Source organism: Malus domestica, chromosome 17, assembly GCF_042453785.1.
Source record: "Malus domestica chromosome 17, GDT2T_hap1".
NCBI lineage: Eukaryota > Viridiplantae > Streptophyta > Magnoliopsida > Rosales > Rosaceae > Malus > Malus domestica.
This window is the reverse complement of record NC_091677.1, coordinates 32,967,728-32,980,667: the sequence shown is the minus strand read 5'-3', so window position 1 is coordinate 32,980,667 and position 12,940 is coordinate 32,967,728. Positions and strand designations below refer to the sequence as shown.

General features: G+C 36.2%; 1 protein-coding gene and 2 long non-coding RNA genes across 3 annotated transcripts; 1 reads left to right on the top strand and 2 right to left on the bottom strand.

The window, feature by feature from the left end:
- The first annotated feature begins 1,206 nt into the window (after window positions 1-1,206).
- On the top strand, window positions 1,207-2,530 carry LOC103426215 (uncharacterized). Its single transcript, XR_011577759.1, has 3 exons — window positions 1,207-1,460; window positions 1,707-1,883; window positions 2,049-2,530. It is a non-coding gene; the product is annotated as an uncharacterized lncRNA (long non-coding RNA).
- Window positions 2,531-2,926: 396 nt separating this feature from the next.
- LOC103426216 (uncharacterized) lies at window positions 2,927-4,922 on the bottom strand. Its single transcript, XM_008364311.4, has 3 exons — window positions 4,684-4,922; window positions 3,433-3,537; window positions 2,927-3,325 (listed from the first exon to the last, which is right to left on the bottom strand). The coding sequence occupies exons 1-3, from the start codon at window positions 4,726-4,728 to the stop codon at window positions 3,212-3,214; spliced, it is 264 nt and encodes an 87-aa protein (XP_008362533.2). The 5' UTR covers window positions 4,729-4,922; the 3' UTR covers window positions 2,927-3,211.
- A 963-nt stretch (window positions 4,923-5,885) lies between these two features.
- On the bottom strand, window positions 5,886-7,535 carry LOC114822549 (uncharacterized). The gene is made up of 2 exons (XR_003770618.2): window positions 7,371-7,535; window positions 5,886-6,340 (listed from the first exon to the last, which is right to left on the bottom strand). It is a non-coding gene; the product is annotated as an uncharacterized lncRNA (long non-coding RNA).
- Between the last annotated feature and the right edge of the window lie 5,405 nt (window positions 7,536-12,940).

Genomic DNA, 12,940 nt, shown 5'->3' with positions numbered 1-12,940 from the left:
CCTGGCTGGAAGCTTGATTCCAAGTGCTGACTGATTGCTCTCTTTCTCCTTGTCTTGCAGGTAAGAACAAGGCCAAAGGAAAAGATAGGAAAAAAGCATGATATGGGATACTCTTGCTTTTAACCCTGATGATATGAGATATTCTTGCTCTAGTATAGCTTGTTTACAGAGGTATTATCGGGGGGAAAGAAAGCTGAATATTTCGAAAGGCTTCGTTGGGAGTGCCCTCTCAGATAAGAGGAAGGGTTGAACATTTTTGCAGGTCTGCCTGTCCGTTGGGGATGGAGGTCGACATATATAGGAGTCTCCCTAACATCAAGTAATAATGTTATTCCTTTACCCTGCTTGGTCATAGCACGGTAGTGGGAGCGCCAGCTTCACATGTTTTATGTCTACATATGAAGGGAAAAGGAAAATGAAATTGGAAAACCAGATTGCCCCTTTGAATCTTTTACCAGAATTGGAGGTTCGTATATGGGCCGCATTCCCTTTCACTTGGATTGGTATTCGGGAGTCTCATGTCCTTGTTTTTTTTGTTAGTTTATTTATTTATTTTCTTTTAAAAAGGAGGACAACTAGTGGCAGTCATGGTTATCTACCCCTTTCGGGGGTCAGGAAGACTCACAGAGGCATTTTAGTCTTCTTCTGGCCACAAGTTTGGCTTCAACATCAGCAGCGAGTTTCGAACTCGAAACCTTTAGTTTTTAGTTTTAAGGAGGCATCGTAATTCGTTATTTACCGCAAGATTTAGTAGAAAGCACACTAAAAAAAAGCCTTGAAAAAAACTAAAATATAGAAAATATAATGTTTGTATGACACTTAAATTAGCTTAGGCTTGTTAAAAACTCGAAATAAATTTTTCTTCAAGCTATAAATAAAATGTGTCAATACAGATAATTTTTCTCATCAACTAAGGTCAACCAAAAAAAAAATTTCTAAAAATTCCTCTTCCGTAACCTTTAAAAACAAGAACTATGCGCAGGTGGCATTTTACCACAGATGCATGAAACAATCATGCTTATGCACCATAGTGTGGGTTCGGTCTCATTTCCTCTTTGAGTTCTTCCTAACAACTAACTATTTAGTTCACTAAAAACGCTATTGTTCTACTAAGAAAATATCAAATATTAAAAATGAATATTTTTTAACTTCAAACAAACAAATTAATTCAATTTAGTAGCATGCATGACATGCACCCACACCCCCATAGAATTGTGTCTTAAGCCCATTTTAACCAAATCAAGACCCGGCCTGTATTCAAACTCGTATCATTTTGCAAAGTCTGGGTCTAAAACCCTAGGATCCGGATTCATTTGGCGCGCCACGACGAACCCGACCGTATCTCCCACTTCTGACCACCAATCGACACAGCGTTTGTTGGTTGGATTCCTCTCTTCCTCTTGTTTGATTTCTGCGGTGTTACATTGTCCAGAAACCCATCCATTTCAGCGACGGCGCAGGTAAGAAATTCGCTATCATCATCTGTCGTTGTTTTTTTATGAATCGGGTTTGCACACCCAACTTTTCCCTCGCGGATTTTGAGCACCCAATCTTGATATGCGTTCATGTCAGATTACACTTGGTACAATTTTGATTGTTTGGTTTTGTTTTCAACTGTGCATTAAACCCTAAACCCTAAATATCGCATAATTTCATGTGAAGCTAAATTCAATGTTTGAATGAAATCTGGTGTGAGTGTGTGTCAGTGGTTAAGATGGGAGCAGAAAATGTTGGGAATCGTCGTCCACATTCGGAGGATTCGGGTGTCGTTTTGACTGGAACAGCAAATGCAAAGGAAGGTAATGGCGGTCTTGTTGACATTGGCGAGAGCAAAGATGCCTACCTTGTTCGAGTTGCACTTGCTGGCCTTCAAACGAATCGAGGTAATGTCAAATGCGTGTTCATTTTCAACTCTCAATTCTCGATTCGCGATTCCGTTGTTGTTGGTTTGTATGCTTTAGCTTGATGTAGTCCAAGACTGCAAATTTCAGTGATCGAGTAGGAAGTAGGAGGTAGTTGATAGGAATTGTGGTTCATCTTTAGTGCAGGTAACGTAAAATGTGTTATCCAACGTGACGGAAAGGTTCATATACAAGGAGTCATGAACGGTGTTGAGCTCTTGAAAAACTCATCAACTGTGTACCATATGAGAGCCCAGCAACTATCCTCGCCTGGACCATTTACCCTTTCTTTCAGGCTTCCTGGACCTGTTGACCCCCGTCTGTTTTCTCCTCATTTCCAGCATGATGGAATCCTTGAGATCGTCGTTCTCAAATCCAGCAAATTAAGCAAAAATTGAAAAATCAAGGCACATCCAAAGCCGGGTTGATTGAATTGGGTGATGATGATGGAGATGTGGTGACGGAGACAGGAGTGATGCACACTAGGTCCGATGGTGTTTTAGCCTTTCATTTCCTATGTAAGTAACTAAATAGTTAAGGGAAGTTGATGGATTAACGTTTTGAGAATGTTTTCCGGCAAAAGGATTATCTTAATGTGAAGCCACTGGAGTGATTCCTGATTATTGTTATTCTCGTTTTAATTTTAATTTTCATTGCTTTCGCTTGCGTTAACCTGCCTGTACCCTGCTCGTCCTTATGTCCTTAACCAAATGTTGAAGTTCGGCACCTTCATTTGAAGACGACCAAGGTTCTGCATTGTGGCATTTGTATGACTCCAGGGGCAGTTCGCTCGTATCACCAAAATGGCTCATATACGAGCGAATTGCCCCTTTAAATGTCCTTGCTAAACCAGTGAAACGACTCTAGTGGCGGTCGTGGATTGAAATTCAAGCAAAGACGAGGCAGTCTTTCATGGTGATGCCATTTGCCAAAGTTTTCAGGTACGTAGATTACTTCTAGTTATAGTTTTAGCATCCACATCTCAATAGGAGGAAAATGAAATCTACAGAAGCTGCTCTTTGAAATTATTTCGGAACATCCTCGTTGACAAATAATATTTCCTCAAACTTGTAAACTGATTTGGAACATCCGTTTACATATCTGTTTCTCTCAAACAAAGGAGACCGTTCGAACACAAGTTCGACAAAATGAAAGAAAATAAAGGACAGCATCAGCAGCAACACAACATTGAGGTGTATCACATCACGTCACTAACCTGTGGTAGCAACACACTGCAGTATATCTATCTATATGAAATACTTCAGAGACTAGTCCCTTTTTCATCGCTAAAAGAATGCCTCGGTTTGCCATTAAGCTTGCACGGAACTCTCAGTGCTTATCTCGGCAGTTTCCTTCCTCAAAGTTTGTAGCCTTTCCCGGAGTTTTTTACTCTGTTCAAAGTTTGCCTTCCTCTTCACAGCTTTCTGTTGCAGTAGTTCCAAACTATTACCCCAAAATAATTAACAAGATTCTACAATAATTACTATTATTTTTAACTTTTGAAATAAAGACTTGGATAACTAAGACTTACTTCCTGTCGGAAACAACGGTCAAGCTGTATTTTGAGATCTGTACATTCACCGAAGAATTTTGCAATAGGATGATCGACATGACACTTCTGAAACTCCTCGATGATCTGCAACCCGAAGATACAGAAATAAAATCACACACACACACAGAGAGATATATATACGTATATATGAACTTGCTTAATTTCACAATTTGAATCGCCACAACTGAAACTTCCAACACCAGAAACCATCTAAAACATCAAAACAACAAAAGAAGGGGCATGGCTACAATACTCAGAAGTATTGAACACTCCGCCACTTAGAGGCCTTCAATCCAATCTAACGAGATCCAATTTTCTTTGACAGCCCTTGGACTGGATCTAAGGGCTCTAAGTGGCGGATTATTCAATGCTCTAGACTATTGTAGATTTTTCGCAAAACAAGAGTCTTAAGAGTATTCTTCATGGCAGAGCAACATGCCAAGATGACAACTTTTATGACTTCTCTGCTGCAGATTTATGAGAGCGGTTGTTTGATCAAAATCATCTTCCTTCAACCTCATATAAGTTAGAACTTCAAACTGTATCCAGCTATTACTGCAAAAATCCTGATACATAACTCGTCTATTTGGTTGCGTATGTAACTCCATATGAGTTTGTATGATGAATGATTTTGGTCACACAACTCGTGTCTATAACTTCACTTTTCCCCATTCAAAACTACACATTAGATGGGTTAAACAGTTACACTCTGGCAAGCCTCCAATGAGTTCGACTAGCATTTGAGCCGAAATCTATGTTTATCGACTTTCCTGCTTTTTTTTCTATCGACACTATTGGCACAGGCAACTAGTACAGGGTAAGTTTCCCATTTAGTCCAGTATAGGCTCGCTTAGAAATTATTTTCAAATGACTGAAAGCGTTTTTAATGAAATTATTTTTGGGTTCTAAACTTGTAGTGCTTCTTGCAAGAAGCACTATGTGCACATTCATCAAAAGTGATTTCAGTCATTTAAAAGCACTTTCAAGAGTTCATAATATGAGACTTTGAAACAGTACACACAAATAGAGATGATCCATTTCCGAAATCAATGTCCTAGCTGAAGATGTCAATGTATCGATTCGCATTCGATTAATTTAATAAATATCAGTTACCATTTGACAAACAAAAAAAGAATTATTCCAAATTCAAAGTTCCATTGAAGTGATGTGCAATTTTTTATCATATATATAAGAAATACAAGAATAAAGCAAAGGGGAAGGAGAACTCACTTGAGCACACATGGGGTGCTTGTGTAACGTTAATGGAGGATGCATCTTTGACTCCCGACTGAATCAAAGTCCACAGCAACCGGTGGAAACTAAAATTTTCCGATATCGACACGAAATTTGGGGAATTGAGGAAATGGGTTTTGAATCTGGAAGACGATTGTCATAAGAGAAGGAAACCCCAAAATTAAGAAGCAGAGATAGCCGCTGTTGCTGCTGCGTGTCTCAGGTTCTGCTCCTCCTTCGAAGAGATGAGAGAAGAAGAAGGCAGCTTTTTGGTTGATGGGCCTTAGAAGCTATTTGGGTCCAATGCTTTTTGTTGATGGGCCTTAAAAGCTATTTGGGTCCAATTGTGAGTTGGGTTGGGTTGTATTTCGTGGTAGAGTTGCTCGGCCTAGTTTAATATGTGGTTATGACGAGCTGTTCCCGACGCTTAAATGCGTCAGGATTACCGATTACGTCATTTTTACTCCAATGTAAGATATGTAAATGTGGTATTTTATTTATTTTTTCTCTAATGTAAGAGATGTAAATTTGGTATTTTATTTAGTTTTTCTGTTCAATTAATGCGGCTCACCTCCAAAGATGTAAAAGGATGCAAATTCACATTTTTATTTGCATTTTCTAGTTAAGATGGGATGCCTTGGCTTGCAAGATAAATAAAGATCACTGGATTTCAAAGAAATCTGGCACACTCTTTGTTTATCAAGGATATTCAGCAACGAAAATTACATGTTCATGAGATTTAAAAAACGTCATTTATAATTCCACAATATAGAAATTACGTATAAATTATATTTTAGGCATCAAAACAAACACACTCGTAGGTCGTTAGTTTTATCAAACCTAAGATGCAGAGATGAGATACGGCATCCATTCCAAGTTGTCGAAGTTTGAATTTGATTCTTAGGTTTGTCTTTCCATATACAAATGAAATTGGGAATGCGCAGCGTCTAACATCTAGAACAAATACTTTGTTATATTATGAACTCAAAGTACTGTTTTTAATATATTTAATATTTGCAGTCTCTGTGTCCTTGTTTTTTTTTGTTGAGATACACCGTGTCGTGTCTCGCTGTATCCGTGCCCGTGTCTGTGCAACATAACATACATAATGATCTTGTACCACATGCCCTCAAGTGACGGGTTTAGCAACGGTAAGAACTTCGAGTGGAGTTCTGCTGCTATGCAATGACGCAGAGTGCTCAAACTAAAGAAAGTACAGTGAAAATTAAGCAACTGCCATGCAATGACGTCCCAGACAATACAACTGTTGCAGCATTCATACATGATACATTCCCAATCCTCAGCTTCAGCAGGATGATATCATTAGACATACAAGGTCAACCCCTCTTTCCCTGAGTTCTCTTTCATTAGTGTTTTCATCTCCGGGCAGTCAACAGTGACGTCGTGATCAAACACTATACAAATATAACATTTCACGCGAAACCGCGCTGGATATTATGCTTGCACTTGTTATGCACCGCAGGACAACACAAATAAGCTATTACATACCCCTTGCCAACCTCAGTTACACCATTTGGGACACGACGGTGGTAGGGGAAGTCGCAGCCCCAGTGGCCAACCTTGAGGCAAACTCGCCAATTCATACCAAGACTCGTGTCCTCATCCTAATAAAAGGAATTAGTTATGCATACCCCTAATTAAAATAAAAAATAAATATTATTGAAAAGAAAATTATTGAAAACACCTTGTATCAAAGTCTACAAATTGCAAAAGCTCTGGCCAAGTTCTCTCTCAAAGTTTTGTAGAAAAAACCCCTAAGGCCCGACCGGGGCTATTTATTCTAAAACAATAAAATCTTCCTAGAAAAGGTCTTGGAATAAAACTAGGAAACCAAATAAATTAAGATAACTTAAGAAATAAATTCCTAATCAAACATGAAAAATCTGCCATATTAATTAAAGACAGTACACGTTTCAAGACCAATTCAACACCAAATCAGGTCCAAAAGGACTTGATTTAAAGCTTAGGCCGTCCTCTTAAACATTGTAGATGAACTCAACTCCAGAAAACGCCAATTTCATGCTTAATTGTGACTTCTGGGCATGAAGATGATGTTTTCAGGATTTGGGCAATTCTACAAAGTTGAAGAGGACGTCCTAATCTTTAAAACACGACCTTTTGAACCTGATTTGGAGCTGGAATGGTCTAGAAACGTGAGGAGTTACTGACTGGGCAGATTGCCAAGTTAGATTTAGGATTGTGATTTTAAGTGATCCTTTTATTATTTTGTTTCCTAGTTTTTAAAAGATCTTATTTAGGTAGGATTAAGAATAAAAGCTTGTATATAAGCTTCAACCGGGCATTAGGGTTATCTACGCGACATTGAACGAGAAATTGGCATAGGCCTTTGCAATTTGTATTCTTATTTTACGCGACACAAAACATAGCACTTTTTGTTCAATTTATTTTACTACACTTTCTGTAATCCGTGTTAACTTGGTGTGATGTGAATTTTATTTATTTTTTTCAAGTTTGCATTCGGATTCAACTCGCCTCTAAATATCCAGAAGTGCATACATTCGACTGAATCATACATTAAGGAGCATTCGTTCATTCACCTCATTCCTCATCATACATCACAGGTTTGCATTCAACATCAACAGAAAGTGCAGAGGAAATAATGGAGTGCAGAGACTAAAGGGGATAAGTTCAGAGATACTCACAGTGGGGTTGCTAAGACGTCCTCCGAACTGCTTGGAACCCCTTTCACTCATTCTCACATTTCATTAGGAGATTAAATTGCATACAGGCTTGGGGAGAAGTCAACGCAGCAGAGGGGATCACATTCATCCATGATACATGCAAGGCAACGCAGAACAAAAAAAAAAATTCTAAGCATACAGGAAGAAAACTCAACCAATGGATGCAGGAACACATGGTTGCAACATCCAGATATTATTCACAGATCCATACAAACATGCACGGCGATGTGACATGCAGAACTCGGAGTTGGATAAACTTGATGGAATCTGTGATTCGAGAGCTGAAAGAAGACTGAAGGACGCATCGGTCTCGGATCTGAGATGAGGAGGATAGGGATGAAGGCAGAAATGCTCTGTGCATGAGGAAATGAAGGCTGAGAGGGTTTGTGCGTCGGCGCTAGGGTTTCTGAAATGAAGGGCTGAGGCTGAACGAAGGTATTTATTTATAGTCACCAACCACATGCATCACGCGCGGTCTCTGCTCTGTTGCTTCCCACGTCCTCCACATTCCGAGTTCGAAACCGGGTGCAATTGTTTCCTTTTCCCTCCTTTTTTTCTGTTCGTCTGTGTTATTTTTTCGTTAATTTCTCTTCTTTTTCTATTTTATTTCTTTTTTCGCTAATTTAATACATATCAATTACCATTCGAAATTCGGGGAAATTGAGGAAATGGGTTTTGAATCAGGAGGACGATTGGAAAACCCAAAATTTGAGAAGCAGAGATAGCTGCTGCTGCTGCTGCGTGTCTCATACTCTCAGGTCGTCCTCCTCCTCCGCAGAAAATGCAGAGAAAAAGAAGGCTGCTTGCTGGTTGATGGGCCTTAAAAGTTATTTGGGTCCAATAGGGAGTTGGGTTGGGCTGTATTTCGTGGTGGAGTTGCTCGGCCTAGTTTAATATGTGGTTATGACGCAGCAGCAGCGGCTCACCTCCTAAAGTTGTAAAGGGGATGTAAATTCACATTTTTACTTGCATTTTCAAGTTAAGATGGGATACCTTTGGCTTGCAAGATAAATTAAGATCACTGGATTTCAAGGAAATCTCAATTTATTTGTATTTTGCGCCGAATTTTCCGTTAGTTCCAAGTACTTCATCTTTTTTTCTTAAAATCTCTTTTTAATTCTTCCTAGGTCTCTCCCCTTCCTCTAATGTAAATTGAAGTAATAATATTATTAGTATTAAAATTTGAAATCCATATATATAAGAAATCTAAATCAAGGTCCAATTCCATCTTTCTACTCCAAATTGATGGATGTTAATTCCAACTAGATTTGAGCTTGCATAAATTAAGCGATCTATTAATTCTTGGTTACATGTTGACTTCTACTTTCCTTTAACCGATCACATCAGTATAGACACACACAAAAGATAAGTTGGCCCAAAGAAAAGAGAATAAAACTGCTTAATTATACAAATAATAATCATGGCCCGACTCGATTTAATATTAATTTTTGTGTAGAGGGACTGTCTTTGATTTCTCACCGACTTCCACTTTCATTTACCAACCATATATGACAGGATTAAGATCTACTACGGATCTATGTGTTTGGAGCTGTCCGATTGAGAGGTTTGGATCATTCAGTTTCAATCATACAACTTCTATTAGTCAATCCTACTCACTTCATAAAAAATAAAAAACTTAAACGGACCGAATCTCTCTTTTTCGTGAAAAATCTGAATCTCACAATTCGTCGGCTTCAAACCACAGAAATTTGGAGTATATGTCGTTCCTATATGATATATACCACCAAGTCCCTGAAGAGCAAAGAGCAAGCTGTCATTATTTGCTTTCGTTAATAATTTAAAACTTTGAAATTGAAACAAATTAACGCGTGGGAAAAAGAATAGGAAGAGCCTGAGAGGGGACCATTAAATATAAAACCATGACAAAACATCTTTGTTAATTAGTAGGCAGCCACTATACTATGTAGTCTATAGTGTTGAAAAGGTTGTTAGTCAGTCATTACTCTCTTTATTATTTGTTGTATTTTGAATAGATGGTAAACACGCGATTCATAAGATATATAATAAGAGTCAAAATGAATCCATCAATTCACTTAGCAACTCATGATAATTGAAATGGACGAATTCTAATGTAATCTTTATCTTTATGATTAGGACTCTTGATCCCTAGTTGTATATTAACGTTGTAATTATACAATTAATAAGAATAAAAAAAATGACAAGGAGCATATTTGCTCACCATGATAAACTGTGGTGTATACTCACCATACACCTAATCATTTGTTACGTGTCATTTCACTTAATCTTGGTTAATTTTTTTTTTTAAACTGAAAAAATTAACATTTAAGTGTAAGGTGAACTTACACCTACAGTGCTAAGCAAAAACGCACCCAACTTTACATGGTATTGAGCCTCTGATCCTTTTTTTTACCATGGCTTCCGCAACTTCATCTCCTATCTTTTCAATCCCGTGTATCTCTACTCTAGCCTCTGTCAAGCTTTCTGAAACTAACTATATATCTTCTTTGGAAAAGTCAGGTTAAGCCTTTTTTTTTTTTTTTAATTTTACTATTGTTAACATGAGGAGTTTGAAACTATTACAATAATTTAGGGAAAAAAAGAATGTTTCGAACTTGGGATGAATGATTAAAAACTCAATACCTATTCACTAAGTTAAGCCTTTTAGAATAAGGATGTGGCGTTTTCACGCATAAAGACAAACAGAAACATCACGTTACAAATCAAATAACTTAATCAGTACTTTTGATTTGAGTACTTCTGTAAAATGGCAAAAGAAAAGAAAGGGAGAAATGAAAAAGGATAACGCTCTTCACACTCCATTTTTAATCATCTGCAGTCTAATTAAATCAAGAGCTTATATTTTTTCTGCGCTCACCTGAGTAAGCGAGAGGCTAAAAACAAGGGTTGTAAATCTCACTAGCCATGGAAAAAAACTAGGGTTCCTCGTACGTTTCATCATGCAGAAAGCGAGAGTGGTCATCGTCATATCCAGCTTAGGCTCCGGTCCTCGAGGATCGGCTGAAAGTGAAAGCAGCCAACCCTAAAATAACTAGCATGCATACAACTATACAAGTTGCCTTTTACTGTTTCGGCCAGCTATTTGCTGTCTTCTCCTAAATGATCAAACTAGCTTTTGCTTGTTTGCAAATTGCAATGCCATTCAATATAAACTTTGAATCTTTTGGTGATCGAGATGGTACACCTTTTTCCTCGGAAGCCACTCCGGTCATCCAATGTTGAACACATGAGGTTGAAATTATTGAAACTCGCTTTGGATTTTTCCTATCAAATATTTGAAAAACTGTGCATTACATTCCCCCACTTTGAGCCACCTTTGCAACTTTGCTATAAACCTTTTTTTTTCTTTTTCTATTCTGTTTGTCTTAAAAGGAGAGGTATGGATCAAAAGTTCACAAAATAACAATAAGTTATCATATATGTAGGATCAGTATTCATCGAACGAGTGATTAAGTTTAGGATTTTAGTCAAAATGTTCTTTGAAATTAACATAACTTTTCATTTTGATCCCTAAGATTTAAAATCGATAGAACTCATTTGGTACTGCCATGAAAAATATTTGTTAAATAAGGATCAAAATGACAAAAATACTCTCAATTTTTGTTAAATCATTTTGAACCATTATTTATTATATTGAGGTACTTTTGTCATTTTGGTTTTTATTTAATAAAGATTTTCCACATAATGATAAAAATGATTGACTGTGGACAAACTCAGATGCCACTTCTATCGATTTCAAATCTCAATAACCAAAATGAGGTGTTATGCTAATTTCACGGACCATTTTAGCTAAAATGCCTTAAGTTATTCATTGCACACATCCATACTCAAAACATTAGGGATAATCTGTTCACACCTCAAAATTTGCTCACCATACGTACCCTCCTAACCATTTTTATAAAGGATAACTAATGAAAAAAACTTGAAAACTTTGAGTTTTAATTATAAGGACAAAATAAAGGGTAAAGTGAATAGTACCATGATTGACTTTTTAGTATAAAAATGTGGTTTTTCGTTAAATTAAACAGTTCCGGGTGCTTTTCGTTAAAATTTCCTTTTTATAAATCTTAAAACTGAATTTCATCTTAATTATGAATATAAAAATTGAAAAGAATAAAGAATAAAATACATCTTAATTATGAATAAAAAAAAGGAAAAGAATAAAGAATAAAATACATCTTAATTATGAAAAAAAAGGAAAAGAATAAAGAATAAAATAGGCAAAAAAATAAAAGGAAAAGAAAAATTAGCCAATGTTCTAGGGGTTGCTGTCTACACTTGGTTGGATGAGCTATCATGTTTGACTGATGTGAGTCTAAATTAATTTGACGAGAAAATAGTGAATAAGATGCTATATTAATTAATTTGTGATGAGTTCGATACATAGTTATAATTGTTTTTAGGGGTGTGATATCCACATACCTTTTTTTTATTTCTCTCACGCCCTTTTAATTTTTTACCGTCGGATCGGATGATTTAAAAAAAATCAAATGACAGAAATTAACAAGAGATGTGGGAGAAGTAAAAAGGAGTGTGTGGATAGTACATCCCTTCATATTGTTGTGTTTGATTTTGTTGTGGGGGTGCAAAATTACGACTAAAAACCAAAGTAAAAGGATGAAAAAACAAGAGAAAACGCTAGATTTGTACACGTTTGATTGATTTGTTAATTTGGACATTTTTATAACTCCAAAGTATGATACACGTACATACATATTTTTTAGAGTTAATACATGTTACTTTGATACACTTTTTAATATAGCAAATACTTTAAAGAAGAAATAAGAATAAATAAATAAATAAAATTTATAAATATGGCCACATTTTTTGATTTTTTGATTTTTTGATTTTTTTGCAAAATTGTCAAATAATATACATACGTAATTTTTACGTATTATATCCGTTGCATATTTTTTTTTAACTATGATTGGGACAAAAAGACTGGATTGCTTTATGTCGATGTTATCATGAACTTAGTTTCCAAATTCACAATCATAACTCACCAAATTCACGAGAGAGCATTAGTCATGCCTCTTGTGGTCATTTTCTCTAGATTTAGCTAGGGTGTAATTAGGTCTGCTTTTCGTGAACCATCACGTTTCTTAATCAAATGCTTCACATTATATTCGAGATGATGTATGCATTTTTTAGATCAGATTAAGCATAGGATGACAAGTGGTCTAAACTTTTGAAAGTTAATTAAATGACTATGTAGACTAATTTTTTAGACAAAATTTGTAAACATATGATGTATCATCAATAAAAAATAAACACTTTAATTATACTTAAATAATAATTCAATCATCAAAGATTACCTCGCATGATTTATTTAATTTCTTATAGTTGGTCTTTTTAGTATTACCCTAATTAAATTAGGAGAACTTTAACGAAAAGCTCTATGTACTATTCATTTTAACAAAAAATCATATTTTTACACTAAAAAGTTAATCCTGGTACTATTCATTTTATCTTTCATTTTATCTTTAACGTTAAAACTTAAAGTTTTCAAACACATTTCATTAGTTTTTCTT

Coding starts and splice junctions, on each gene's coding strand:
- LOC103426216 (XM_008364311.4), bottom strand. CDS start 4,728: ATGCATCCTCCATTAACGTTACACAAGCACCCCATGTGTGCTCAA. Junction 3,538..4,683: donor AGCACCCCATGTGTGCTCAA/GTGAGTTCTCCT, acceptor TTCGGGTTGCAG/ATCATCGAGGAGTTTCAGAA. Junction 3,326..3,432: donor ACCGTTGTTTCCGACAGGAA/GTAAGTCTTAGT, acceptor CTACTGCAACAG/AAAGCTGTGAAGAGGAAGGC.